Here is a 27143-nt window from a genome sequence, read left to right on the forward strand (position 1 = left end):
ACTTGCTTTATCATGTTTCTTTCCATCTCACTGTCCTTTTATCTGTCCATCTTATTTTTGGGATGCTGCATTTCGTAGGAAGTTGCAGATGTCAGTACACTTCACTACCAAACATTTCTGCATACATGGCATTCATTAGAGTGCATGTTTGTTTACGTGTTTTGGCTTTTTGGTGGTAAAATTTATATAACAGAAAAAGTTACAAATCTTTAGTGTATCATTTGTTGAGTTTTGATAAACGCCTACACCTGTGCGCCCCAAATCTCTGTCAAGATACAGAGGAAGGTTATGCCCTAGAAAGTCCCCTCACGCTCTTCCTAGTTAACTCCTCCTGCTCTCTTGTAGGCAGTCACTTCTGATTTGCTTTCACCATGGGTTAGCTTTGGCTGTTCTGGAACTTCACTTAAATGGAATCATCATTTTGAACTCTTTTGTGTGAAGTTCATCCACGTGGTTACATGTCCTGGTAGGTTTGTTTCTCTTTATGCTGAGTAGTATTCTTTGTATGCATAAATTACTTACCCATTCTCCCATTGATAGACATGTGGATTGTTTCCAGTTTTTGGCTATAATGCATAAGCTCCACATCCTTGCACAAGTCTTTTTGTGGACGTTATGTTTTCATTCTCTTGGGTAAATACCTGGGTGTGGGATTGCTAGAGCATAGGAGGCTGTTACTTCTTGTTCTTTTTCGACTCTCTCCCCAGCCCTCTCATTGTGTCTGCACCCAGGAATGTGTTAGAAAGTACCTTGTTGCTCGTCTAGATTAATCTCTTTCCAGTGTGGGAGTCCTCTTGAGAGCCCACTTGAGAGCCTCTGCTTGAATGCTTCCAGGGATGGGGGTCTCACTCCTTTATAAAGCCCCTACTGTTATGGGACAGCGTCTTATAATTTCTACCTCGGGCAGCCAAATAGGGCAAATCTAATGTAGCCCCCTTTTCCGTGACAGCACTATCAAATTTTAGAACTATTACCACATTCAGTCCCTCAACTGATCCTTCATGGTTTTTCTTCTTGTGGCTGATTACCCCAGTTGATTGAAGTGTTCCTGTGACATGGTTTGCAGACTGTTTACATCCAGGTTGTCCTCCTTTGCCCAGAATGAGAAGTGAATTCTGGATGTGGTTTGACAGGTACAGAGTGTGCTTGGAGCTGGATCCCTGTCTTGAGCCATGTACTTGATCTGTCAGTAAGCCGATGGTGATGTTAACTGTTTGGCAGCATGTCTTAGTCATCTAGTGCTGCCATAACAGAAATACCACAAGTGAATGGCTTTAACAAAGAGAAATTTATTTTCTCACAGCCAAGTCCAAATTCAAGGTGTCAGCTCCAGGGGAAGGCTTTCTCTCTCTTTTGGCTCTGGAGGAAGAAGGTCCTTGTCCTCAGCCTTCCCCTGGTCAAGGAGCTTCTCAGGCATAGGGACCCTGTGTCCAAAGGATGCACTCTGTTCCTTGGGCTGCTTTCTTGGTGGTATGAGGTCCCCAACTCTCTGCTTGCTTCCCTTTTATCTCTTGAGAGAGAAAAGGTGGTGCAGGCCACACCCCAGGGAAGCTCCCTTTACCTTGGATCAGGGAGGTAACGTGAGAGAGGGTGGTATTACAATCCCAACCTAATCCTCTCAACCTAAAATTACAATCACAAAATGGAGGACAACCACACAATACTGGGAATCGTAGCCTAACCCAGTTGATACACCCATTTTTGGGGGGACATAATTCAATCTGTGACACAGCCACATCATGGTGTTGAATCAGATGAGTTAATGATTGTAAAAATACCACAAATCTAAGGTGGTATTAAGATACCCATTCAGTTTGAAGTCATCTAGAGCCCTTGATCCTAATAGCATTTATTGTGTCTTATTGTTTGCCATTATCTCATGTCACCTTTGCCACCTTATGAGAAAGGTGCTGTTAAAAATAACTTAATAAAAACTATTGGTTTAAAACAGGTACTACTGGCATTTTGGACCCAATAATTTTTTGTTATGGGGGATTGTTGTAGGATATTTAACAGCAAACCTGGCCTCTACCCACTAGATGCCAGTTGTACCCCGCTACCCCAAGTCATGACAATCAAAATGGCTTCAGATATTGCCAAGTGTCCTTTTTGAGGGGAAAAATCACCTTGGATTGAGAGCTTTTTTCAAGGTGTAGAATCTAGTCACTGAAAAAAAGTAGTATCTCTCTTCCCCAAGGGAGTAACTACTGTTAGCTCTTTGGTGTGTCTCCTTCCAGGTTATGTTCTTTGTACAGATAGTCCTCGTTCTGCACAGTTCTGATATGTACGAATTTCACCATGGTTTAGTTAAATAACACCAGTTCCCCAACAACATGGTTCACATTTCAGTTGCCAATGTCTTTTAACTTTGAGTAATTACATAAAATACAAACTTTGCTGTGAGCTGTTTGGCATATGACTCATTATGTAAATAACAGATGTCCATCATGATCAGTGACCAGTCAGGCACTCCTGAGAGTCTGTGAGTGATTGGCCACTGCCCATCTGTTGTTCCGTTCACGCACAGATAAGAAAGCATATAGTTATGTGGCTTCCTTGTCTCCTAGTGATGAACCCACGTGACACATTACAAAAATGGGTAATCAGAAGTGAAAGTTGGGTCAACAAAGATGAAATTTCAGCAAAAAAATGAAAAGTGGTAACACTGGAAGTGAAATTCGAGCTGAACATAAATGGAATTATTGAAAACATTGCTGACCATGGAATGTTGACCCTGCCACCCCTGGAGAGACTACGTATGCAGCCAGAGGAACTTCGTGAACGTGAACTCATCGACATAAAAATGGGGAAAGAGGTTGTGACAAAAAGGGTGAAGATGTGATGCTGGCGTAGAACTTCACGTTAAAGGGACTCTCAGGGGTATTTCACAACACTGAGAGTGCAAAGGATAGAATGGTGGAAGCTGATCCAAACTTAGGAGTAGGGCAGTTGCCATGGTACAGAAAAGATGCTTGCTCCCTGTTGTACGTTAACACACCAGGAAGGCAAGCCCTGCTCAAATCACTCTAGTAAGGTTTTTTTTTTTTTTTAAAGAAATAAAACACTCTCAGTGTCTCATGCTGTAACTTACAGTGTACTAAATAAATATTAGTTTTACTATTTATTATTTTTTCATTTTTCTCTTTATTTGTAACTGGCAATAAGAGAGTTTTTAATGTTTTGACACATTTTTTTCATTTTACAGTATTTAATTACATAACAGAACTGTTTTAATTCATGTAAATTAAATGTGTCTTTGAGGCAACTTGTCTGTACTAACAGAGAGAGGTGGTTCAGTAACCACTTCTAGGGTAGATAAATCCTTTCTGTGAGTTTTTCCTGAAATAATGCATTGCCAAAAAAAGGTCTAGTTAAAAATTTTAGTTTACACTTTCCCTATTCAACTTCTTCAGAAGTATTAAATAAAACTTACCAAATGTCTCAAAAGTGCAACTACTAAAGTTCTGTGGTAGAAAACTATTAATGATGTGAAAAATGTTCAGTGTGTATTGCTAATTTTTTAAACCAGGTTAAAATGATTTGGAATTTAGATCATTATACATTTTCTCTATTTCTTTAATTTCTAGTTTAGTATAGGTCCATTTTTAATTTATATAGTGCATGCTTTAATGAACATATACCCCAAAGTTTTAATCGTAGTTAATTTCTGAATGGATCATATATGAGCTCTTGTGGGTTTTGTGAAAAGTTTTTTTTCAGGTTGTTTTTTTTTAAAATTGTGATTTAGGTAAAAGTTTACAGAGCAAATTAGTTTCTCATTAAACAGTTAATACACAAATTGTTTTGTGACATTGGTTGCCAACCCCGCGATGTTGACACAAATTTTAAAGGTCGTGAAACAATCATAATTTTCCCTATTGGTGTTTGGGATTTTATTGCATGGCCAAAGTATGGAAGAACACACACACACGCGTGTGCACGCACATGCACGCACACGCATACAAACACTTCTTTTGCTTCTTAAAAACGTTTTACAAAAATGGCATTTTTTTTAGTGGGGTATCAGACTATATATATCAATCTACAGCTTGCGTTTTATATAATAATATCTTTTTTGGGAACACTTTTGATATCATTTTATATAGATCCACCTCATTCTTTTTGATAATGCGTGTATCCTATGGTATGGATATCCCATAAGCTATTTTACCAGTTTTCTATTAATGGATAATTAGTTTATCTCTATTTTTTTTTTTTTTGAAGAGCTGGAGTTTAAACTTGGGACCGTTGAATTCCAGAGCCCTTGCTTTTAACCACAGTGCTTCTAACTTCACTTCCTTTTTCTTAGAAGCAGCTTTTAACAACAACAAAAACCCAAAACAACAACAATAATAATAGCTAGAGTTTATTGGGCTAGGCACAATTCTAAGTGCTTTGCATTATTATTATTTACTAAACAACAACCCTGTGAGGAATAGGTTTATTAGTGTCCCTGTATTACAGATAAGGAAATTGGAGGTATAGAAAGCTTAAGAAACTTGCTCAGGTCCCACAGGTAGCTCGTGGAGAAACTGAGACTCACCCCAGGCAGCCTGGCTTCAGAGTCTTTGCTCTCACTCATCGTGCTACATAGATCAGACTTGAGAAAAGTGTCTTTCATCCTGTGCTGTTGCAGATGCTTTTTTGAACCCTAACGTATGACTTTTTGTTTTTCCTAGGAAGTCTTGTTAGTTTTGGCCCATATTTTCACCTGCTACAATCTTTAAGAACCTATTACCTGGTACACTGACTATTCTTCCCACTTCTTTTGTTACTTGCAAGATGAACGAGTTTGCTGTCTACCATGTCTTTAACCAGCTTGTTAGTAAAATATTAGACAAGGCCAAGGATAGCGTTGCTTGGCTTGTCACTGGAGGTGTTCTCTAGGTTTAGTCAATGAGCAAATATTTATTGAGTACCGCCTGAATGCTATGTACTGGGCTTAGGGTTTGGAATGAAGAGATGAATAAGACATGGTTTCAGCCCAGAGGCACATAGTCTGCAGCGGGAAGAGAAACAGTCTTGTGAATAACACCACTGAATGCTCCAGCCAGTTTAACAGTCTGGTGGGAACAGAGAAGAGCGAGGAACTCACTCTGCCTGGAAGTGGTCAGAGAGGCTGCAGAGAGGAGGTGCCATTTGCGTAGACTTTTGAAGAATGAAGAGACAGGGAGTCTTGCAAAGGCATGGCAGAGTGGAGAGCAGTGAGTTTCAGTGTAACTGAAGCCCAGGGAATGTGTTGGGAGGTGAGGGTAGAGATGATGTGGGCGGATGCTGGGAACGGCCAAGATAAGGCATTTGGATTTTAGCCTCATAGCCAATGGAGATGTTTAAGAAGGAAAATGTCCTGCTTAGATATGCTTTTCAGGAGTTGACTGAGGATATTTTGGAACAGATCAAGTCTGCCACCTAGAAGCCTGTTAGAAAGCACACGAGAAGGTGGTGGGGTGGGGGCGACAGAACCAAGGAAGTGGCAGCAAGACTGGAAAAGGGAGGATGGATTTGGGAGATCTTTCCAAAGACAAAATTGGATTGGTTCTGTTGGTGAGGGGGGAGAGAGGCAGAGGGTGATGACCACAAGATTAATAATATCTGAGAGCCTGGCTAGACGGGTAACACCGTTGCCATTTACTGGGAGCAGGGAGCAGGTTAGAGGGGCAGTGAGTTCATTTTGGTACATGTTGAGCAGCCTGTCCTAGATCCATTAAATAACACTTTATTATTGGTCATTTATAACAACTATAAATATTATCTAAACGCTTTGTCATTTCATCCCTTCTTTCTTTGCCATTCCAAAGGCCTGGCAGGAGACTCTGTCTGTGTACCTTGTGGAAGTCAAGGCCCCTTACGTCTGGATTGCTTTGATCCGTAATTTAGTAATCCTGCTAAAAAAGGAAATGGGGCTGGTTTGGCACGGCTCCTCAGTGAACCCAGGTTGGTTGCGACAGTCCAATTTGTGATCTGTTCTAGAGCTTTGCCAGAGGCAGATGTTAGGTTAAGCACTCCATCCTACTTATCCCTTTTCCCTTTAAACAAACACACAAGCAAAATGCCAGACCAGTTCCTTATATCCTTCTTATTCTTCATGCCTTATTAACAGTTTTTTTTTTTTAATTAATTTTTATTAAGCTTCAAGTGAACATTTACCATTCCAATCAGTCTGTCACATGTAGGTTTACATACATCTTACTCCCTTCTCCCACTTGCTCTCCCCCTATTGAGTCAGCCCTTTCAGTCTCTCGTTTCGTGCCAATTTTGCCATCTTCCCTCTCTCTCTATCTTCCCATCCCCCCTCCAGTCAAGAGTTGCCAACACACTCTCCAGTGTCCACCTAATTTAATTGGCTCACTCTTCATCAGCATCTCTCTCCCCCCCGCTGACCAGTCCTTTTCATGCCTGATGAGTTGTCTTCGGGGATGGTTCCTGTCCTGTGCCATCAGAAGTTCTGGGGAGCATTGTCTCTGGGATTCCTCTAGTTGCTTTCATATCATTAGGTATGGTCTTTTTATGAGAATTTGGGGTCTGTATCCCATTGGCCTCCTGCTCCCTCAGGAGTTGTCTGTTGTGCTCCCTAGCAGGGCAGACATCGATTGTGGCCGGGCACCAACTAGTTCTTCTGGTCTCAGGATGATGTAGGTCTCTGGTTCATGTGGCCCTTTCTGTCTCTTGGGTTCTTAGTTGTCGTGTGGCCTTGGTGTTCTTCCTTTGCCGTTGCTCCAGGTGGGTTGAGACCAATTGATGTATCTTAGATGGCCACTTGTTGGCATTTAGGACCCCAGGCGCCACAATTCAGAGTGGGATGCAGAATGTTTTCATGATAGAATTATTTTGCCCATTGACTTAGAAGTCCCCTCAAACCATGTTCCCCAGATCCCAGCCCCTACTCCGCTGACCTTTGAAGCTTTCATTTTATCCCGGAAACCTCTTTGCTTTTAGTCCAGTCCAATTGAGCTGACCTTCCTTGTATTGTGTGTTGTCTTTCCCTTCACCCAAAGCAGTTCTTATCTACTGAGTAATCAATAAAAAACCCTCTCCCTCCCTCCCTCCCTCCCCACTTTGTAACCACAAAACTTATTAACAGTTTTGTTTACATACCTGTTTCCTTTACTAAACTGCTGTTGTTAGGTGCCGTGGAGTCGGTTCTGACCCATAGCGAACCTATGTACAACAGAATGAAACACTGCCTGATCCTGCACCATTCTTAAAATTGTTATGTTTGAGTCCGGTGTTGCAGCCACTGTGTCAGTCCATCTCGTTGAGGGTCTTCCTCATTTTTTTCTGCCTTATTAAGCATGATGTCCTTCTCCAGGAACTGGTCCCTCCTGATAACATGTCCAAAGTATGTGAGATGAAGTCTCGTCATCCTAGCTTCCAAAGAGCGCTCTGGCTATACTTCTTCCAAGACAGATTTGTTTGTTCTTCTGGTGGTCTGTGGTATATTCAGTATTCTTCACCAACACCATAGCTCAAAGGGTCAATTCTTATTTAGTATTCCTTATTCATTGTCCAGCTTTCACATGCATATGAGGTGATTGAAAATAGCGTGGTTTACTACTAAACTGTAAACACTTTGAATTCCCAAGTCCTTAGTGTCATGCCGGGGAGCATAGTGGGCTCTGAGGGATTGCAGGCCTGCCAAAAAGTGGACATTTCCCTGTCTCCTCTTCCCCAGGGCTCCTGAATGATGAACAACAGTGGTTCTGAAATCACACCTGCAGTTTCTTTTTTAAAAAATGTTTTGTGTTTTAGGTGAAAGTTTGCACGCAGATTAGACTGCCATTCAATAATTCATACAGAGATTGTTCCGTGACATTGGTTGTAATCCCCGCGGTATGTCAGCATTCTCACCATTTCCACCCCGCCTGCCCCATTTCCATCCACCCAGCTTCTCTGCCCCTCCTTGTCTTCTCATCTTTGCTTTTGGGTAAACGTTGACTGTTCTAAGGAGCACATTCCTTATGAGCGTTATTGTTTATCTTGTATGACAATCTATTATTTGGCTGAAAGGTGACCTCTAGGAGTGGCTTCAGTTCCAGGTTAAAAGGGTATCTTAGGGTGATAGTCTCGGGGGCTTCTCTAGTCTCTTATGAGTCCAGTAAGTCTGCTCTTTGTGAGTTTGAGTTTTGTTTTACATTTTTTTTCCCCATTCTAACCAGGACCTTCTTTGTGTCCCTGTTCAGGATGGTCAGTAGTGGTAGCCGGGCACCATCTAGTTCTTCTGCACACCTGCCTTTTCTTTCTCCATCCTGGGATGTGATTCTTCTAAGATTGGGAACTTTTAACTCTGTCATCGTTGTTGGGTGATTATAAGTTGGTTCTTGGCGTAGCTGGAATTTGAGGTTTCCCCTAAGTGTGTGTCCATGAATGTGTGTGTAAATGTTTAGCTTGTTCTCATCTGAAGAGTATTCTCCTTGACAGAGAAGATGGAACATACTGGGGAATGAACATTTCCTTACTTCCTATCATTTTTCTGTATTGGAGCCTTTGTCCCTTTTCGGGGACTCTTTCCTCCCTGATTGGTCTTATAACTTTGGATATTGCTTTAAAAATCTCTGCTGGTAGTTCTTGCGTTTTTACAAGCTCGACTTATTCCACACCACTCTTTGGATCTGTCTCGGGTTATGGGTGGTTGCTCATGTCTGTGGACATACCCGTTAATACCTGAGCTCACTGACATCCATGGCTGTCTCCTGGCTTCTTCTCCAGGGCGTTGCTGTGCTTGCCATGATCAGAATCCACTTGTTAGAGACGCATGTCGTATCTTTCAGAATGCATTTCCTTCCGGGATCTCTGCATCGGACTGCTTTTTTTGTGAACATATAAACACTGGTTTTCTTGAAGTTTAGGCTAAACAATTGCTTTTGTCCCTATTTTTTTCTTCTTCCCTCATTTGGACTCCAAAATGACATGGTTATTTCCTCCCAATGTGGTGGTCTTGCTATTGTTTTTGCTGAATAGCGTTTGTTCTTTAAACATAATTTACTAGCTTTTCCTTCCTAGTTATTAGGGTAACAGTTCCCCTTCGTGCATCTTCAGCTGTGTTAGAGGTGAAGCCTTCAGTAAAGTGAGACAAGTCTCTATCAGCTGCTCTGCTCTTAGCAGAAAAAGACTCATATCTTTCTCACAGATGTCCTTAGCTCAGTGTTAGGTTACTTGAGCTCTATCTTGCATCTGAGCCATTTTTGCCAACCATGTAGGAAAGGGTTGTTCGTATCTTCTACCTGACCATCTATTCTCTCATATGTTACCAAAATCATGTAACTTCTAGCTCTTTTTTCTTTTCTCCTCACCCAGCTGTTCTCCAGCCTTACGTGTGTGGGATTCTGTACAGGTGTGTGTGTGTGTGTGTGTGTGTGTGTGTGTTGTCATCGTCTCGATTTGTAGGACCGTTCTTTTCTACTTTCTCTCTCAACTCCTTTCCTTCACCTGTCGATTAAGGCATAAATGCCATGAAGCTCGTTCCACTCAGCTGGTGTGATGCAGATGAGGTTGCGTTTGTCACTTTAGGTTAAAACTTCAGATGTGCTTTGCCAGTTCCACAGGGCAGACCGATGGAGACCGCTTAGGCCAGAAGCAGTGCTCCTGACCTTCCATCTTCCTTTTCCTTGGTAACTGTGGATTTTTTAAGGTCATATCCAAATGTCACATAGAACATGGCCTTTTTCTTCCTGCTACTCATGTTTTTGCTGAAAGCCAGCCTAGAGAGGCGTGTTTCCCTCCTACTACCGTCCGCCTCATCTCCAAGGGAGAGCTGCCTGGGGCCCAGTTGTAAGCCCTGGCCTGGGAAAGCTGTTCAGGCACAGTTTGCACCTTTAATCTGTGTGTGTATGTTGTGACTGGTCTGTACTAGGCCTTGGGTTTGGCCAAAGGATAGAGATAAATGGGGCCGGCCAGTCAACAGGGCAGGTCAGGGAGACATTTAGGAAAAATCAGACCGTAAACAGTAAACTAGTAGTAGCAAAGGCAGGGTTTATTTGTCAAAGTCTCCTTTGTAGTGAAAAAAGGGACTGGTGGTTAGAGGCTGACTGGGCCTGAATCTTGGCTTTACTACTTACTGGCTCTGTGGCCTTGGGACAAGGTGCTTAACTTTATTGGGCCTTGGTTTTCACACCTGCACAGTGAAATCAGGAATTGATTCTACTTCACAGGGTTGTTAAAAAAAAAAAATTGTTAGGAAGCTTAAATGTAGTAATGTTATATGTATAGAATGCAGCTGGCAAAGTCCCACTTTCTCTTTCAAAGTCATAATCATCTGCTCGAAGAAACAGAAATATCTGCATCCCACAGTCTTTCAGTTTCCTACCCAAGACTTCAGAGCGGCTGACAGCTCTGCTTCTGTGTGGTGCTAACTGCCGTGGAAGTCAGAAGTGGCCACTGCACTGGCTTAGGGCCTCACTGCTCGTTAGCGTATTCTGGTTCCATCCTGCAAGGAGATGCCAGGCCCTCCATCTGTGTGACTCTGATACTCAGAGGGAGTTACCATCAGGCCTTTATTCCTCCTGAGGCTAAAATGAGACGCTCACCTCTTTTGCAGAAGGGTTGGCTGGCATTTGGGATACATATAAGTGCTACTCTGTGACACGTGGGTCCCCGTGAGTTGGAAATGATGCTTGAATTGAGTATCTTTGCAGATGAGGGTTGGCCTCATTTTTTGACAAGACTGCACAGTGTTCCGTCGTATAGATTTGCTGTCACAGTCTGACCAGCTCCTTATTGGTAGACATTTAGGTTGTCACCAGTGTTCTTGCCATTAAAATGTTTCATGAATGTACTTGTAGATTTCTTAGCTGGGCAGTTTACGGGGTCCGAAGTTTGAACTTTGACGATATTGATGGATCTGGCTACATTTCTCCAAAAACGTACAGTTTATCTCCCTGCCAAGTGTTCGAGAGAATGCATTTCCCTCCATATCTTTGTATAAACCCAGGAGTTTTTTTTTTTTTTTTTTTCTGGTTAAACATTAAACTATTAAAATATTTTATAGAAGTGTTACTGTTTTCATAAACATTTCTCTGTTAATGAGTTACATGGAGCATCTTTCCTTTGTTCGGCTATTTTATTTTTCTTTGAACTGCCTGTTCTTATCCTTTGCCATTTTTATAGTGAGTTGCTACAGTTGATTTGCCAGAATTATTGATGTGTTAATTAGCCTTTTATCCATCATGTATTGAAAATATTTTTAAAAATTTTGTCATTTGCATTTTGGCTTTTAAGCCTCTTGTGTTGGACCTCGGTCCTTTGTGCCTGCCCCGTGAGGGTCCTGACCAGGGAGGGAGGGGCCTGCGGGAAGGTCACCCTCGGTGAGGTGGGCTGTCTTCTGGGCAGTGTGGCTTGCTTGTTTAAGGCTTTTGGTATTGGAAGTCCCCACTCTCAGTGTTAGCTTTATTTTGTGTCACCACCCCCCCCCCCCCGGCTTGGGTTTCAGAGGTCATATGTATCAAAGTCAGCAGGAACTCCTGGTATCAGTCAACATCAAGCTGACGTTGCCTCGTGGCGACCCCCTTCTGCGTCAGGGCAGAACTGCTCTGTAGGAGTTTCATGGCTGTGACCTGGAAGTAGATTGCCAAGTCTTTCTTCTGAGGCAGCTCTGGGTGGACTTGAACCTCTAACTCTCTGCTAGCAGTTGAGTGCATTAACTATTTGCGCCATCCAGGGACTCCTACTAACAGAGCATCTCTTTTATCTCTGACCGAAATGTTCGGGAACGTGTGGGTCAAAATGAAGCAGCATTTTCTGTGGCCCTTTCATTTTATCTATGTCGTAAGGCTTTTGCAATTGGCTAGATTTATGTTTAGGTCAGGTTTCTGGGGGAGAACCGCCAGTCACTCTGCTTCAAGCTTTGCAGAGGACCTAGGAGGGGAAATCTTTCTCCTCTCAGAGAAAATCAGTATCTTACTATTTTGACTCATCTGTTTGGTGTCTCGTGTATTTCTGAGCTGTGGTGGGCCCTGGAGGTGATGGAAGCAGAAGTGGGATGTGCCTCTCTGGGCGCTCAGCAACTTCCTGCACTTCTTAAGTGAGGTTCTCCTTACCACCATTGCTGTGTTTTTTTTAAACCGACTGATAATAAATTTATTAAAATAGTTCATTTAAGCACCTGCGGTGGTGACTTCAACCTCCGATCTGCTTGGTGATCTCGGAAGGCCTGTGCGGGTTGATGACTGTGCAAGTTCCCTGGAAACATCCCAGGTCTCAGAACCTCCATCACAAGGAGTTTTCCTCGTAGTGATTCTCAGGTCTTGACAGGCTTCCTGACTGGCCCCTTCGCTTTGAGGTTCTTCTCTCTAATCGAGTCAGCACACACCCTCTCCAGGATTTTACGTTGTGACTGGGTAGAGTAATTCTGATCCGGTGAATGGCCACCCCTGGTTCCACGGGTGTCTTTCTGGTATCCTTAAAAGCCATGGCTGTGGAGTGGCTTTGTGACCCAGTTGTTCCTTATTGAGAGTGGTGAGTCAGGAGCAGGAGTGGGCAGGCGAAGCAGCCCTGTAGTGGTGACCACGGTGTCTTCCTCAAAGAGCACCGTTGCTGTTTTTGCAGCATGAATCATAATGTGTAATTAGAAACATTTGTTTAATCTGGTTGTTGTGTACCTCCTGCACAGGGTGGGGGCGTGGGCCTTATTTGTCCTGTTCTATTTTTTTTTTTATGTTATATTCCCAGCACCCTCCGAAGCCATGTGTACCACATGCTGGGCTCTCCAAGTATGTCTGCTGAGTGATGGCATGCTGTGATGATGAGACCAGGTGCTGCAAGTGCCGACAACAGCATGTGTCCTCTTCCCCAACCCCTGTCTAGCTCCGGATCCAGGGATGAGGGCTCTAGAAGGAACAGGCAGAGATAAGATGTAAAGACCATGTGGAGTCCTGGGTGGTGCAAATGGTTAACACGCTTGGCTGCTAACAGAAAGGCTACAGGTTTGCGTCCACCCAGCGGTGCCTTGGAAGAAGGTCCTGGTGATTTACTTCTGAAAAGTCAGCCATTGAAAGCCCTGTGGAGCACAGTTCTGCTCTGACACACGTGGGGTTGCTGTGAGTTGGAATTGACGTGATGGCAGCTGGTACTGGAAATACCGTGTGTCCCCCTGCCTGGTGACCCCCTCACTCCTCCCTTCGGCCAGCGTGGGGCTGTGGGGGCCAGTTCCCCAGCCTTCCGGCTGGAAGGAGAAGTCCACTTCTCAGTTGGGGAGGGCCATTCCTGGAAGCTGGGTCAGGGCCAAGTGGAGCTGGAGTAGGACAGGGAAGGCTGGAACACGCGGCACATTCTCCGTTTCTCCTGCCCCTTCTTAGGGAGAGGGCTGTGGGCACATGTCCCCCAGGGGAGCAGCCTGTGCCACTGGGCACCAACTGTTTTCTTACTCAAGTCTCCAGACTCAAGAGGGCAGCTCCTAGTCCATGGACGTGGGGTGGGTGAACTGCCTGGCAGAGCTTCTGCTGGAAGCCGTGGGTGCTGCTCCCTGGCCCTAGGGCCTGGGGCGTGGCTGGCTGGCCACTGACTTAAATTTGGAAATTTGGGCTAAAAGTAACGTTTGCTAATTGTAAACCACCCAGAAAATTAAGTCACCTGTGTTTCTGCCTTTCAGAGATAATCACTGTTAACAATTAACTGAATATGTATGCCCTTCCTGTTTTATGTGTATATATGTTTGTGTGAATATATATATATATATACACACACATGTAAATAACTGGTTTCATACTGTGCATAAACTTTTATAATTTGCTTTTTCACTTGCTATCAGGTATTTTCTGATAAATAAATTTAAAACAATTACAGATTGGAATTTGTGCCGCAAAGGAAATAAATAGGGTGCTGCCACAGAGAGTGTCGGTGATGGTGGCCGAGAACCTAATGGACACTTACCAACCCATTAAATGTCCTTCCAAAGCATCGTTTCAGTTATTATAGAGAAGCTCAGTATAGTATTAGTATTTTTAAAGCAATCTCTCTTGCTTGTTGCTGGGCATTAAATTTGTTTGCTCTTTCTTGTTCAGGCAGATAACCATGCTTGAAGTTACATCTGTGTGATCAGTGCCTTAGGGTAAAATTCTAGAAGTGGAATTTTAAGATGAAAGAGTTCGCACTTTTGGACAGACAAATTTCGATCGTTACTGCCATGGGCAGTATTGGGCAGCTCTTACGTCCTTTGTCTCACTGTGGGGTGTGGGAAAGGGGGTTGGGGGGTTCAAATTCCAGTCCTGCCATTGACAGCTGGCTGAAACAGCTTGAAGGAATCCCTTAACTTCTCAGAGCCTGAATGTTCACATTTCCAAAATAAGATGCTTCCTTGAGTGTGAGGGCTCAGTGCATACCCATTCAGAGTCCCTTGTGCCCCTTGAGCACTGTGCTCCCTGCAGAGAGGAGCTCCCTTCTCCTGCTCCTCTGGGCCTGCCGGCTGCTCCCTGTGAACCCTGGGCTGAGGCAGTTGCTGGCACTCCTTCCCAAGTCCTCCTCCCTTCTCCCACAAGGCACCCAGGCCAGCCCCCTCCACATGGTCCTGAAGGGCATCTGCCCAGGGAGAGGAGTGAGCGGCCCTGGCCACAGGGTTGGTGCATGCGTGGCCTGGCTGCCTCCTGGGAGCACAGAGTGGGCTGTGTTTAACAACCAGTCCCGCACAGTGGCAACACACTGGATGCCTGAATCAGACTTTTGCATCACTCTTGGCACCGGGTCAGCCTCTGGAGGAATGGCTTGCTTCTCTCATTGCATGCACACCCTTCCTCCCCAGCTGTTCAGTTTAGGTGGGAGGAAGGGAGAGCCCGAGACTGGGATACCAAAGCCTGCCTCCCTCAGTATCCTGGGTCCCCCCTCTGCCGAGTACCTAGAGCTGTTAATAGCACCCTAAAGGAAATGGGCTTGATCAGGATCCCAGCTGCCCAGCCCAGTGGGACTCTTAACACACGGGGAGGGCACACGTGGAATAATGATAATAGCAGATACCGGTGCAGGGCTTACTGTATGCCAAGTACCATTCCTAGCAATTTACATACCGTACATGTATTAACTCATTTAATACAGCAATCCCACGAGGTAGATATTGTTAAATTATCTTATTTAACAGGTGAGGAAACTGAGGCACAGAAGTTAAAAAGCTCCCAAAGTTCACACAGCTAGTAAGTGGCAGAGTCTGTGAAGGGGTGATCCTTGGGGTCTGAGGCTTGTTCCTTCTCAGTCTTGCCCTCGTATCTGCTTTGCTGGTGAGCAGTGCCGCAGGCCCAGGGCTTCCGATTTCTTTCCTTCTCTGTCCTGAGTAGGCTTGGGATGCTGATTGTATCCTCAAGTCTTTTCATGTGGCCCCATGATAGATTAAGCTCTTATGGGGGTTAATGTGGGGGAGCATGAACAACCAAAATTAGGTGTCCCATCTCTCTTTGCTCCAGGTTCTGGCAAAGAGAAAGTATCATGGGGCAGTATTTAGTGGGCGCTGCCATATCTTCTTCACTGCCACGGGCGTCCTAGAGGTTCCTCCCGGGCAATGGGCTCTGGCCAGGCGCTTGCCTATTGCAGTCCAGCACAGGCAACAGTTAACCTTGCCTACAGTGCAAGAAATGAGGCAGTGGTGGTTCACTGGTAGAATTCTTGGCTTCCATGCAGAAGACCCAGGTTCAGTTCCTGGCCAGCTACCACCCTCCGTCAGTGGATGCTTGCGTGTTGCTGTGATGTTCAGCAGGTTTCAGCGGAGCTTTCAGACTAAGACAGAATAGAAGGAAAGGCCTGGTGATCTGCTTCCAGAAAACCTGCCAGTGAAAACAGTGTGGATCACGGTGGAACATTGTCTGATCTGCAGCTGGTCATGGGGATGGCCCAGGACCGGTCAATGTTTTGTTGTTGTGCGTGGGGTCCCCATGAACCGGGGATGACTTGACAGCATCTAACAACAACAGCACAAGAGAATTTCAGCCACAAGCTGCATGGGCCTGAGTCAAGTCAAAGTATTGATTCCAGGCTGAGCAAGGGCTTAAAATATTAACAACCCCTCCCTGCATTCTTTGAGGCCTGTGGCTTTTTAGTCAGAAGACCCTTCCTTTGGACTCTGAGCCCTTTGGCCTCCATTGCCCTTGTCTATCCTCAGAGGGGTGAGAGCCTTTCCTGTTTGTCTGGTGAACCTGCCGCCCAGCCATCAGCCCATACCTTCCTTCTATTGGCACCTGGCAGCACCCTAGGACCCTCTTTTCTCTCTGCCTCTTCTCCAGCTTTGGCTCAGGCCATCTCCCTTGCTGTTCTTTACTTAGCCCTGCACTCCAGATTACCACATTCTTGATTTCATGTCTCCAGGCTTTCTGGGATCCACAGTTGTGGAAAAAGCCTCTTCGGCTCTTCGCGGCTCTGCCCTTGTGACGTCGTCAGCCAGCCTGCTGACCAATTTGAAGATCCTGCTTTTGATGCTTGGGTTGGTTTTCACATCCATTCAGGGATTTCTCACAGACGTTAGCCTTTGATGTCAGTTACCAGTCTTTGTGGGAAATTCTTATTATGCTTCTTCAAGAATTTGAAGATACTACGCTTCCCAGTAAGTACAGAGAACATAGTCCCGGTTTGCGATGCCCCCTCACTCACTGCCACTTTTTGGAGCAGGGACCACTGAGACCCAGTCTTTGGATACTTCGGGAAAAGAAGCACAGAGCGAGGTGTGTTGGCTCAGAGTTCTTTGCCCTAATACAGGAAAAAGTTTAAAACAAAAAATGAATCATCAGGTGAGGGGGGAGGTGGAGCCAGATCTTGTCCTTTAGGAGCTCACTTTAGTTGGGGTGATAAGGCACAAATACACAAAAAGGTAACTTTTTAAAGTGAAAGTATCCTACATAAAGTTTTGGAAGCACCCTTAAGGATATCATTTCAGTTTTACAGATGAGGAAGTCATTTTCAGAAAAGTAGACACAAGCTAGGAAGTGCAGAACTGGGATTCAGATTGTGCGTGATTACAAAGCCTAGGTGGTTGTACCATGATAACTGGCCTTCTCTAACAGGTGAAGGATTCTTAATCTGGAGGTGGCATGTGACCGCACGCTTTCTGACCCCACGTTCTCTTTTGCCTAATGCCACAGTCTACTGTGTCCCAAGGTGAAAAAAGCAGACGTGCAGGGAAGGCCGTGAGCCTGGGAGCGCTGAGGGCGTATGGGCCTTGGTGCAGTCTCACTTACCACAGCTCTGGAGCTGACTTCCCAGAGGTGCCTCGCAGTCTCGCCAGCGTGGTCACGGTGACTTGTACTGGCTACACAACGGCTCCAGCCTCTGCTCAGAGTGGTGACCGAGAGGGGCCCTGTGCTGTTGCAGTAAGGCTGCTTGTATAAGTGATGAGTGCCTTTCTGATAACAAGCACCTTTAGAGGTGAGCATTCAGTGGCTCCATGAAGGAGAGGCCTGGCAGGTATCATTATGCCTAAAGGTAATGACCTTGCCAAGGTGCTGCAGCCAGAAATTGACAAATTCCAGGGCGATGCTCAAGTCTTGCCTGATTGTAAATCCAGTACCTAATGTTGCGTTTGAGTAAATTTGAACTCCTTGATTCTTCCATTCTGGGCCTTAGTTCCTGTGTGGCTGTCGGGGGCGATAGAGGTCTTTTCTGCTTGGCTGCTCTGGGAGTCTTTGCTCCTGAACCCTTTGGACGATCACTCTTATGGCATGTTATTATAATAAGCACTTTTTATAAAAAAAAAAAAAAAATTTTTTTATGTGTCTGCCTCCCCTGTGCCCTCACCTGCTACTCTCCCCACCCCACTAGCCTGAGCTCTTGACATTCAGTACAATGTGTGGCCCATAATAGGAGCTCAAGAAATGGTTATTGGATTGAATTATGTGCAGGTGAAATCAGCCCAGGGCCCCGGCTTGCTGCTCGTAGCGCCTGGGAAGAGAAAGCAAACTTTTTTCCTGTCCATCCAAATGAGTCAAGTTGAAGGTGGCAGAACGGAGACCTATGCAGTATCCTCAGATGGCCACTAGGTGGCAGCATGGCCTCATGCGTACGCTGCCTCCTGGATTACCCTGGCTCCTGCTTGCTTTGTAGAAGGTTATGAATTATCCCGTTGTCTGTTGCCTCAGGACATCTGTTTGGGACTTGCCTTTGCAAAGTCAGTTTGTACTTGGTGGTCTGAAGCTGATAAGTCTTGGCCTCCATGCCTCCTCTAAAAGCTAGGTGCTGTTTTTGTAGTAGAAAAGGGTTTGGCATTGGAATCTACCAGGCCTGGATCCTAACCCTGGCTTTGCCTTTACTGAGGAACTTAGTCTTGGACACATTTCTTCACTGAGCCTCAGTTTCCTCATTCTGCAAAATGGCAATTATTGTAAAATTAGAGAAGGTCTCACATATCATAGGGGCTAAGTGGATGCTAGTTCTATTGTTGAAAATTACTGCCTTTGCTTCTGTAGTCTGGCTCCATCTGATCTTACCTACCGATGTCCCGCACTTTCCTGCAGGTCTCCTTAGCCCTCCCTCCTGCATCGTCCATGGCTCCCAACCTCACCGCATCCAGTCAGTCAGTGCTTGCAGTGCCTGGGTGCCTTCCCTCTGCCTGTCCTTTCCGACCCAGCCTGACCAACAGCCCCCCTCACCACCCCACTCCTCTAAATGTCCACACCATTTGGAGTCTGGACTTTGTGGAGCTAATCTTGACTCCCCACGGAGATGTAAGTCTGTGAGGGTTCTTGTCATAATTATTTTGGCTTCTGTGCCCTGTGCTTTAGCAGGCACCCTGTAATAAAAATGTTATTATTGCACACATGCCAGGCACTCTGTTCGGTGCTTTGCAGAATCATTTTTATCAGTTCCTTGCAACAAATCCATGAAGTTAGACTATTATCCGCGTTTTACAAAGGAGGACTGTATCAGGATTCATTTGGCTCTAAGCAATAGAAAACAACACTAAAAGCAGTTTAGCAGAAAGGTCAGCTTATTATCTCACCAAAGAAAGAGTCCTGAGGAATGCTCAGTGATGGTAGAAGGACCCAGGTCATTGTTGTCTGTCCTGGCTGCCTTCCCCAATGTGGGGATTTATCCTCTTAAGTACCAGGGTAAGTGCTCTGGTCCCAGGTGTCACACGCAGGAGAGGTGATGAGGTTCCTTGAGCTCTGGTCCCAGGTGTCACACGTAGGAGAGGTGACGAGGTTCCTTGTGCCCTGGTCCCAGGTGTCACACGTAGGAGAGGTGACGAGGTTCCTTGTGCCCTGGTCCCAGGTGTCACACGTAGGAGAGGTGACGAGGTTCCTTGTGCCCTGGTCCCAGGTGTCACACGTAGGAGAGGTGACGAGGTTCCTTGTGCCCTGGTCCCAGGTGTCACACGTAGGAGAGGTGACGAGGTTCCTTGTGCCCTGGTCCCAGGTGTCACACGTAGGAGAGGTGATGAGGTTTCTTGTGCTCTGGTCCCAGGTGTCACACGCAGGAGAGGTGATGAGGTTCCTTGAGCTCTGGTCCCAGGTGTCACACGTAGGAGAGGTGATGAGGTTCCTTGAGCTCTGGTCCCAGGTGTCACACGTAGGAGAGGTGATGAGGCTCCTTGTGCCCTGGTCCTAGGTGTCACATGTATAAGTGGTGCTCCCTTTAAGAGGCTCCTCAAAGGAGTCCCTGTAAAGCTCTTCTTGGCCAGTGTTGTGTCTTAGACTCATTCCCAAACCATTTACTAGCAAGGGGACGGGAGTTACCAGGTCTGGCTTGGACTAGTCAGGATGCAGCCCCTGAGAGTGGGGAGGGTGACTCAGCCCTCGCAACCCTCCCCCCTCACCCCAGCCACCTAGCCTAGTGGAGAAGAGGGGTCAGGAATGAGGCTCAGCAAGTTAAGTAACTGGCTCAGTGTTGCAAACCCAGTAAGAACTGAGATTCACCGAACCTCTGATTCCAGAGGCCATCTGTTGGCTGACTGGAGTGAATCACAGAAGTAGAAAGCACATTGCCCTGATTCTAGTATGCTGGATTTGGACTCAGAGCTGCCTTTTCCTCGTGGTTCTGGAGCCTCTCCTTTCTCTAGGCCTCTTTCCGTTATTGTATTGGTTTTTCTGTCTGCCTTTCCTTTCCCCAATTCTCCCTTCACCCTTTACCTTGCAGTGCAGCGTTATTGTATTGGTTTTTCTACCTGCCTTTTCTCAATTCTCCCTTCACCCCTAACCTTCCATTGCAGCTGCTGCCTGTCTTCTGAAATGTCCTGGGCTGGGGAATGGTTCAGCTGGACAGAACGGCCTAAAGGCTGATCCTAGCAAAGCTGGCAAGGCCCTGGGAGGGGTCAGATTGGGGTTTTGTTTAGAGTGGGTAGAGTTGCTCCAAAGGCCTTATAGAACCAGGAGAAGGGGTGGCCAGGGGCAGTGTCACAGGGGCTGGTAGAGAGCCAGCGATGATGTAGAGGCGATGGGTGTCAGTGGGATGTAGGAAGGGCATGTGGGCCAGGGGCTTGGGGCAGGCCACGTGGGCAGCAGCCAGCTGTCTGCTGCAGGGACAGCACAGTGACTGGGGAGCTGCCCGACTTGCAGATGCTCCAGGACTGCCCGAAGGCACGCAGGGAGGTGGAGCTGCACTGGCGGGCCTCTCAGTGCCCGCACATCGTCCGCATCGTGGACGTCTATGAGAATCTGTACGCGGGGAGGAAGTGCCTACTGATCGTCATGGAGTGGTGAGCAGCCCTGTGTGTTCTGTCCTGGGCCTGGCCTGCCTCCGTTCTCTGCTCAGGCGCCTCAGCCTCTGGGGACAGCCCAAGGGTGGGCCCTGAGGCTTTCTTTTGGGGGCAGGGAGCAGTGGTTGGCAGGGAGAGTGATGATGGGATGGGAGGGGGCACTTCTCCCTACATCTCCCTGTGGCACTGTTTCAGTTTGGATGGTGGAGAACTCTTCAGCCGTATCCAGGACCGAGGAGACCAAGCGTTCACAGAAAGAGGTAGAAGGGTCCGCACGGGGCCAGGCCAGGCAGGGTGGTGGGCGTCTGAAGGGTTCTGAGTGCCCTAAAGTGCCTCCTGTCCGCAGAAGGTGCCGAGGCCTGCTGCCTGCTTGCTTGCTGCCGGGTGTCTGCCTCAGCTGAAGCCGGGGCAGCGCCTCATGTCCTTGGTCTGGGGGGTGGGTGGTGGGTGTGGAGAGCCTCAGGCTGCATGGGGACTGGTGTATTGAGCTTTCAGGCCTTGTGACCTGCTCTCCTTCTGTCTGCAGAAGCGTCGGAAATCATGAAGAGTATCGGTGAGGCCATCCGGTATTTGCACTCAGTCAACATTGCTCACCGGGATGTCAAGGTACCAGCTGCTCAGACCCCCAGGCTTAGGTGCTGTGGGGCCTTGGGGTGGGGCTGTGGTGACCCCAGGGATGGTTGCCAGACCTGTGTGGCACCTTTGCTACTCCTGGGCAAAGCCACAAACCCAGTGGTTAAGCCTGTCTGGCCACACTCAGCCCTGTGGTTCTCCTCAGGCAGTGCCCCACAGTCTCACCCTGGTTTATGTCCCTGTAACGGCTACTGCTGAGTCTGTGTCTGTCTCTCAGATCCAAGCTCACCGTGAGTGCTCTGAAGGCAGGGACCTGGCCCCCTACAGCTGATATTCCTCGTAGTATCCAGATTACAGGGACTAGACAGATGATTGCTGAATGAATGAATGAATCATTGCCCTTTTGGTTTCTCATTGCCCTCACAGGCTCAGCAGGGTTGTTCTGTATCTGTCTCTCCTCTCTACAGCCTGAGAATCTCTTGTACACCTCCAAAAGGCCCAATGCCATCCTGAAACTCACCGATTTTGGCTTTGCCAAGGAAACCACCAGCCACAACTCTTTGACCACTCCTTGTTATACGCCGTACTATGTGGGTAAGTCCAGAGAGGCTGCAGGGCTTACTCAGACCCTCCTCTCGCAGGTTTCAGGGGGGGCGTGGATCCTGGGAGAGTTGTGCCCCCTACGGTGCTGGTTATATTGTGACTGTGATCAGGGGCTGACTCTTCAGAGTCGCCCTGGGTTGAGGAAATGACAGGAAATGGTCACCCTGAGATGTGCACTTTTCCAAGAGGACAGCTGTCATTCCTGTCTCGTCCTCAGTGGGGTCTGGGACCTGGATTTGGTTCTGGAGCCTGAGCTGTCTGTCCTGCAGTATGCTTTCAAAGCATGTTTGTCAGATTAAATAGACTGGAGTCTGAGTGCATTGTGGTTTAGCCTTAAGGTTCTTGCCCTAGGGCTCCTCTCTGGAGATCTCCTGCATCCCTCCCTCCAGCCCAGAGGCTGGGTTAGGGCTCTTCCTCTTCCCATCCCCAGGTGGTGTCCCATCATGGTGGGTTGAAGGGCTGGGTTGGGAGTGTTGCCCACAGAGAATCTGGGGAAGATGGCAGCGTCCTGAGGGCCAGGCCCACCATGTTGACCTTTGGTTTGCAGCTCCAGAAGTGCTGGGCCCAGAGAAGTATGACAAGTCCTGTGACATGTGGTCCCTGGGTGTCATCATGTACATCCTGTGAGTGTGCCGGGGCTGGGGCAGGCTGTGCCTCTCCAGGAGAGGAAGAGGCCTTGTCAGCGTCCCCTTCTGCGTGGGGGCATCCCTGGGAATCCCCTGCACGCCCCCTTTTCTCAATGCTTAGTGGATGCTGATACCCAAGTGGCGAGTATGAACTAGCAGGAAAGTGTGTGCTTTGGATCACTGGAGCGTTAGACTCCTGGGCCCTCCCCTTGACTTTGTATATTGTGACTGAATCAGTGAACCCCTACTTCTTGGTGACTTTTACAAGAAGAGGAGCTTGTTTCCCACCCTGTTCCTGGTGCAGCTCCCTTAAATGACACCAACTGTGCCCTTCTCTTCCTGTCTCCTCTCGGCTCAGGCTGTGTGGGTACCCCCCTTTCTATTCCAACCACGGCCTTGCCATCTCTCCGGGCATGAAGAGTCGCATCCGAATGGGCCAGTATGAATTCCCCAACCCAGAATGGTCAGAAGTATCAGAGGAAGGTAGGAGGCAGAGCCCGTGTGTGTGTGTGCCCGCGTGCGCGAGCGTGTGTGTGTGTGCGTGTGTGCGTGCACGCACGTGTGTACATGTGGGCAGCCATCCCACGTGGCTGGTAAAGCTATGGGTCTGTACCCGTGTCTACATCTGGAGGGTGCCTACACCTGTCCTGCCTGTGTGAAGGGCCTGAGCCAGGGCTGGGGCCTGGGGCCTTGTAGGGCTTATCAAATGGCATAGCTGTAAGAGACCTTATGGCCAGTTCCTTGGACAGTCTACTTCATGCAGCCCTCCTGCCCCCACATTGAACCTGGCTTCCCCTGAAAACTGCGGGAAGAAGCAGGGCAGGGAGAGTGGCCCCTGGGCTGAGTTCTGTCCCTGTGCCCCACCCCACCCCATAGTGAAGATGCTCATCCGGAACCTGCTGAAGACAGAGCCCACTCAGAGGATGACCATCATGGAGTTTATGAACCACCCCTGGATCATGGTAGGTCTGGCAGGCTGGACAGACCTGGGTTTAAGGGGGCTGGCCCTCAGTGGAGGGCTCAGCCAGGGCTCTTTCTGCTCCAGGCTTTCACTCGGTTCCCTTTTCTCTCCCCCAGCAATCAACGAAGGTCCCTCAAACCCCACTGCACACCAGCCGGGTCCTGAAGGAGGACAAGGAGCGGTGGGAAGATGTCAAGGTGAGGGGCCCCTGGCTGACAGGGAGTACCTGGTGCTGGCGGAGAGGAGCTTGGTTCTGCAGTCTCTCACCCCTGGGGCCCCTGGGGGTACCTGGTGCTGGCTGGTGGTGCTGGCGGGGAGGAGCTTGGTTCTGCAGTCTCTCACCCCTGGGGCCCCTGGGGGTACCTGGTGCTGGCTGGTGGTGCTGGCGGGGAGGAGCTTGGTTCTGCAGTCTCTCACCCCTGGGGCCCCTGGGGGTACCTGGTGCTGGCTGGTGGTGCTGGCGGGGAGGAGCTTGGTTCTGCAGTCTCTCACACCTGGAACCCCTGGGAGTACCTGGTGCTGGCTGGTGGTGCTGGCAGGGAGGAGCTTGGTTCTATAGCCTCTCGCCCCTGGGGTCCCTGGGAGTACTTGGTGCTGGCCGGTGGTGCTGGCGGGGAGGAGCTTGGTTCTGCAGCCTCTAGTCCCTGGGATGCTGGGAGTACCTGGTGCTGGCTGGTGGTGCTAGCAGGGAGGAGCTTGGTTTTGCAGCCTCTAGTCCCTGGGACATCTTTATTACAATGAGAGTAGACGTGGAGCCACTCCCCTGACCAGGCTGTGGGTAGAGGTTCTGCATCTGGTCTAACTGCTGTGGCTACTTCCTGCAGGCTCTGTACTCCCTGGGGTCTCTAGGTGGGACTGTAGGGGTCATTTGGCACAATCTCCTGATTTTGAATAGGAGGAAACTGAGGCCCACAGAGGGGGAGTGACTTATTCAAGGTCACACAGCTAGTGATGGGCTGAGACAGACCAGAACTAGGTCTCCTGACTCCTAGTCCAGTGCTCTTTCTGCCTCACCTCGTGGCTGTCTCCTGCTGAGTCTTGGCAACGGCTCTTGGGAGCACTGTGGCAATGCGATGGCCAGCCCGTGGTTGGCCCTGCTCGGGGGTGAGGCCGCTGTCAGCAGCATGGACCCACTAACTGGCCTTTATTCTCTTTCTGCTCCCAGTCTGTTGCCTGCACTCTGTCCTTGTTGTGTCTCGTTTCTCACGTCTTTCTTCTGGTCTCTCCTTGACCTTTGCTTTTCTTTTTGTCTCCTTCCCGGTGCACCTGCCCCCACCCAGGAGGAGATGACCAGTGCCTTGGCCACAATGCGTGTTGACTACGAGCAAATCAAGATAAAGAAGATTGAAGACGCGTCCAACCCTCTGCTACTGAAGAGGCGGAAGAAAGCACGGGCCCTGGAGGCTGCGGCTCTCGCCCACTGAGCCCCTGCCCCGCTGGAGGAAAAGCAATAACTTTCTACATGAATATATTTTTTAAAAGAAGAGACACACAACTGTTCATTTATGCCTCCCTTCCTTCGCTGCACGGAGCCCAGAATCTTGTTGGCGGCTGAATTCTGACCTTTTGGCCGATGGTCACCTGCCATGGTTCTGGCCAACCCCGGAGACCATAGGCCGGGAGGGTGAGGAGCGGAGGGAGCAGGATGCTCCTGAACCTGTGCTCATTTTGTGGTTTTATCAGTAATTTGACTTAGAATTTTTATGGAACTTCTTTTATTGTCCTTTCCTCCACTCCTCTTCCTTTCCCCAAGACCCTGTCCCTGGATACTGCAAGGGTTTGGGGTTTGTTGAAGGGTGTTTGTGGAAACCGTTAGAGGGCGTGGCTCTGGTTGTCCCAGCCGCCCTCCCCATTTCCCCACTACAGCCTGAGGGCCCCGCTGGCCTGGCTGAGGTGTCTGGGAGCTGACGGCCCTGGAGGGCTGGGGCTGGGATGCCGCCCACCTCTACCCGAGGCTCTCAGATGTCGCCAGTGTGCCAGGCGGGTAGGAGAGTGTGTGTATGTGTGTGTGCACATGTGGCTGGATCTGTGCCTGGGACCGTGTGTTTGAGGGGCCAGGGGCAGGCAGGGCTGCAGAAGGGGCCCTGCTTTGGCTCAAGAACCTTCCCCCTCCGTGGGCCTGCTCTGACCATGCTGGACCACAGAAGTGCCTGGGAAGCTTCTTTAGGTTTGGGGCCAGGCCCTCCAAGTGTGGCCTGTGCCTCTTAGCTGGGTTCCAGGGGTGGAGAGAAGTGATCAAGCACTGGCACAGCACTTGGGAAGACTGGACCCCGGGACCCCTTCCGCCCCATTCCGTGATGGTCCTGGGTCTCTGAGGCACTGATTACTGGATAACCTCTGCTCTCTTTCCTGCCGTGATAAGCCCACTGCTGATTCTTCTTACATTTTTAGCCATTTCTCAGTGGGCTGCCTCTCAGTTCACTGGGGTGAGCCAGGACAACTTATGGTGACAAAATTTTTACGTTTATGTCTCTTCTGGGCTTGGGGGCCTGGACCAGCTGTGCCTTGTGGGCAAAGGCAGATCACGTTTGTGGTTCCCCTTAAATTTCCATTGTGTGGCCTCATGGGTTGGGGGGAGTCTTATCACCAAAGATGTCCTGACTCTGCCCCCTTTCCTAGGAGCTACTTCACCCTCTCTCACACAAAAACAACTCTGTGCCATGTGTCCAGGTCAGTGAGGAGGGTGGCCTGGGGGGTGCTCCCCAGTGTTAATAGGAGGAGCCTGCAGAGAGGCCCCCTGTGCCAGCATCCCCACTCCCTCTGGGGGGAGGGATGGCAGTAATCCCCCAGCTTTCATCTCCCCCAGGGGCAGGGTGGTGGGGGCACCCAGGGTTCCCTCGGCACGGGGGTGCTCAGTGCCAGCAGCGCCTTCCTGTCCTCTGATGGTATGTCTAGCACTCAGACTGTTGTAAACTGTCGTTGTTTTGTATGATCGGAACTGTCTTTACTAAACAGATTTAATAGTTCAAAGTTTTTTTTTCTCTTTGTTCATGGGGCTCAGCCCCTGACCCCCAACTCTCCTCTTCCCGCACATGGAGGGTGGTTTTGGGTGATGAGGAGGGCAGAGTCCTAGGTGCCCTGGGAAGGAATGAAGAGCCCACTGGGTGATGGGAGCCTGGGACCAGGGTCCAGTGTAGGGGAGGTGGATGCTGCTTCCCTTTAGAGCAGGTCAGGGGAGGCAATGGAAGGCGGGCCAGGGCTCTGGGAGGAAGCAGGGACTTGGGAGCCCACGCTCTTGCTAAATACTGCCTCAGCCAGGCTGCTTTTTGGCCTGTGATTCTTTGACCTACATAACCATAGCCAGATGCTGGCACCCTCAGTCTGGGCGGGTGGGGCGGCTGGTGTGGGGTTGTGGAGGAGGGGGTGCTGGTGATTTGGTTCAAATCAAGGGAAAGAGACCTGGGGAAGCAGGTTGGTGTAGTACCTGAAAGTTCTAGGAGGTGGAAGAAGGGGCCAGGCAGAACCCAAAATACACCTCAGAACTGGAAGTGCCCTTAGTGTCCCATTCCCTTCAGATTACAGATGAGAAGACTGAGGCCAGGGCTGGGAAATGATGGGTTGGAGGTCACACACCAAGTTGGTTTGTGGCAGAGCCTCGGGTAGAGATAGGCGTACCGACCCCACTGCTGTCCCTCCCAGTCAGGCGAGAAATTGTGTGTCCCAGAGCATTTGATGTAGACTTTCTCCGGTGATCCTCAGGGCTGTGAGGGGAGGAGGGTAAGGCAGGGCGGTTATTCCCATTTTGTGAAGGAAGAAACAGACTCAGAGGGGGATGGCTGTGCTGGAG

The 27143-nt window shown here is 48.5% G+C and overlaps 1 protein-coding gene across 2 annotated transcripts in view; it reads left to right on the forward strand.

Annotated features, from left to right (window-relative positions):
* Positions 1 to 26603, forward strand: part of MAPKAPK2 (MAPK activated protein kinase 2) — a 52624-nt gene extending 26021 nt beyond the window's left edge. The window contains exons 1-10 of one of the 2 annotated variants that reach the window (XM_049857834.1): positions 13666 to 16628; positions 20454 to 20593; positions 20789 to 20853; positions 21120 to 21199; positions 21634 to 21760; positions 22317 to 22392; positions 22754 to 22878; positions 23272 to 23357; positions 23473 to 23553; positions 24637 to 26603. In XM_049857834.1, the coding sequence (XP_049713791.1) occupies positions 16542 to 16628; positions 20454 to 20593; positions 20789 to 20853; positions 21120 to 21199; positions 21634 to 21760; positions 22317 to 22392; positions 22754 to 22878; positions 23272 to 23357; positions 23473 to 23553; positions 24637 to 24780 (1011 nt within the window). In that variant the 5' untranslated portion in view covers positions 13666 to 16541 and the 3' untranslated portion in view covers positions 24781 to 26603. Of the gene's footprint in view, positions 1 to 13665; positions 16629 to 20453; positions 20594 to 20788; positions 20854 to 21119; positions 21200 to 21633; positions 21761 to 22316; positions 22393 to 22753; positions 22879 to 23271; positions 23358 to 23472; positions 23554 to 24636 lie in introns of those variants that run through there. The other variant, XM_049857833.1, reaches the window with a different exon arrangement.
* Positions 26604 to 27143: the final 540 nt, after the last annotated feature.

The sequence above is a fragment of the Elephas maximus genome, chromosome 18 (assembly GCF_024166365.1).
Source record: "Elephas maximus indicus isolate mEleMax1 chromosome 18, mEleMax1 primary haplotype, whole genome shotgun sequence".
Classification (NCBI taxonomy): Eukaryota; Metazoa; Chordata; class Mammalia; order Proboscidea; family Elephantidae; genus Elephas; species Elephas maximus.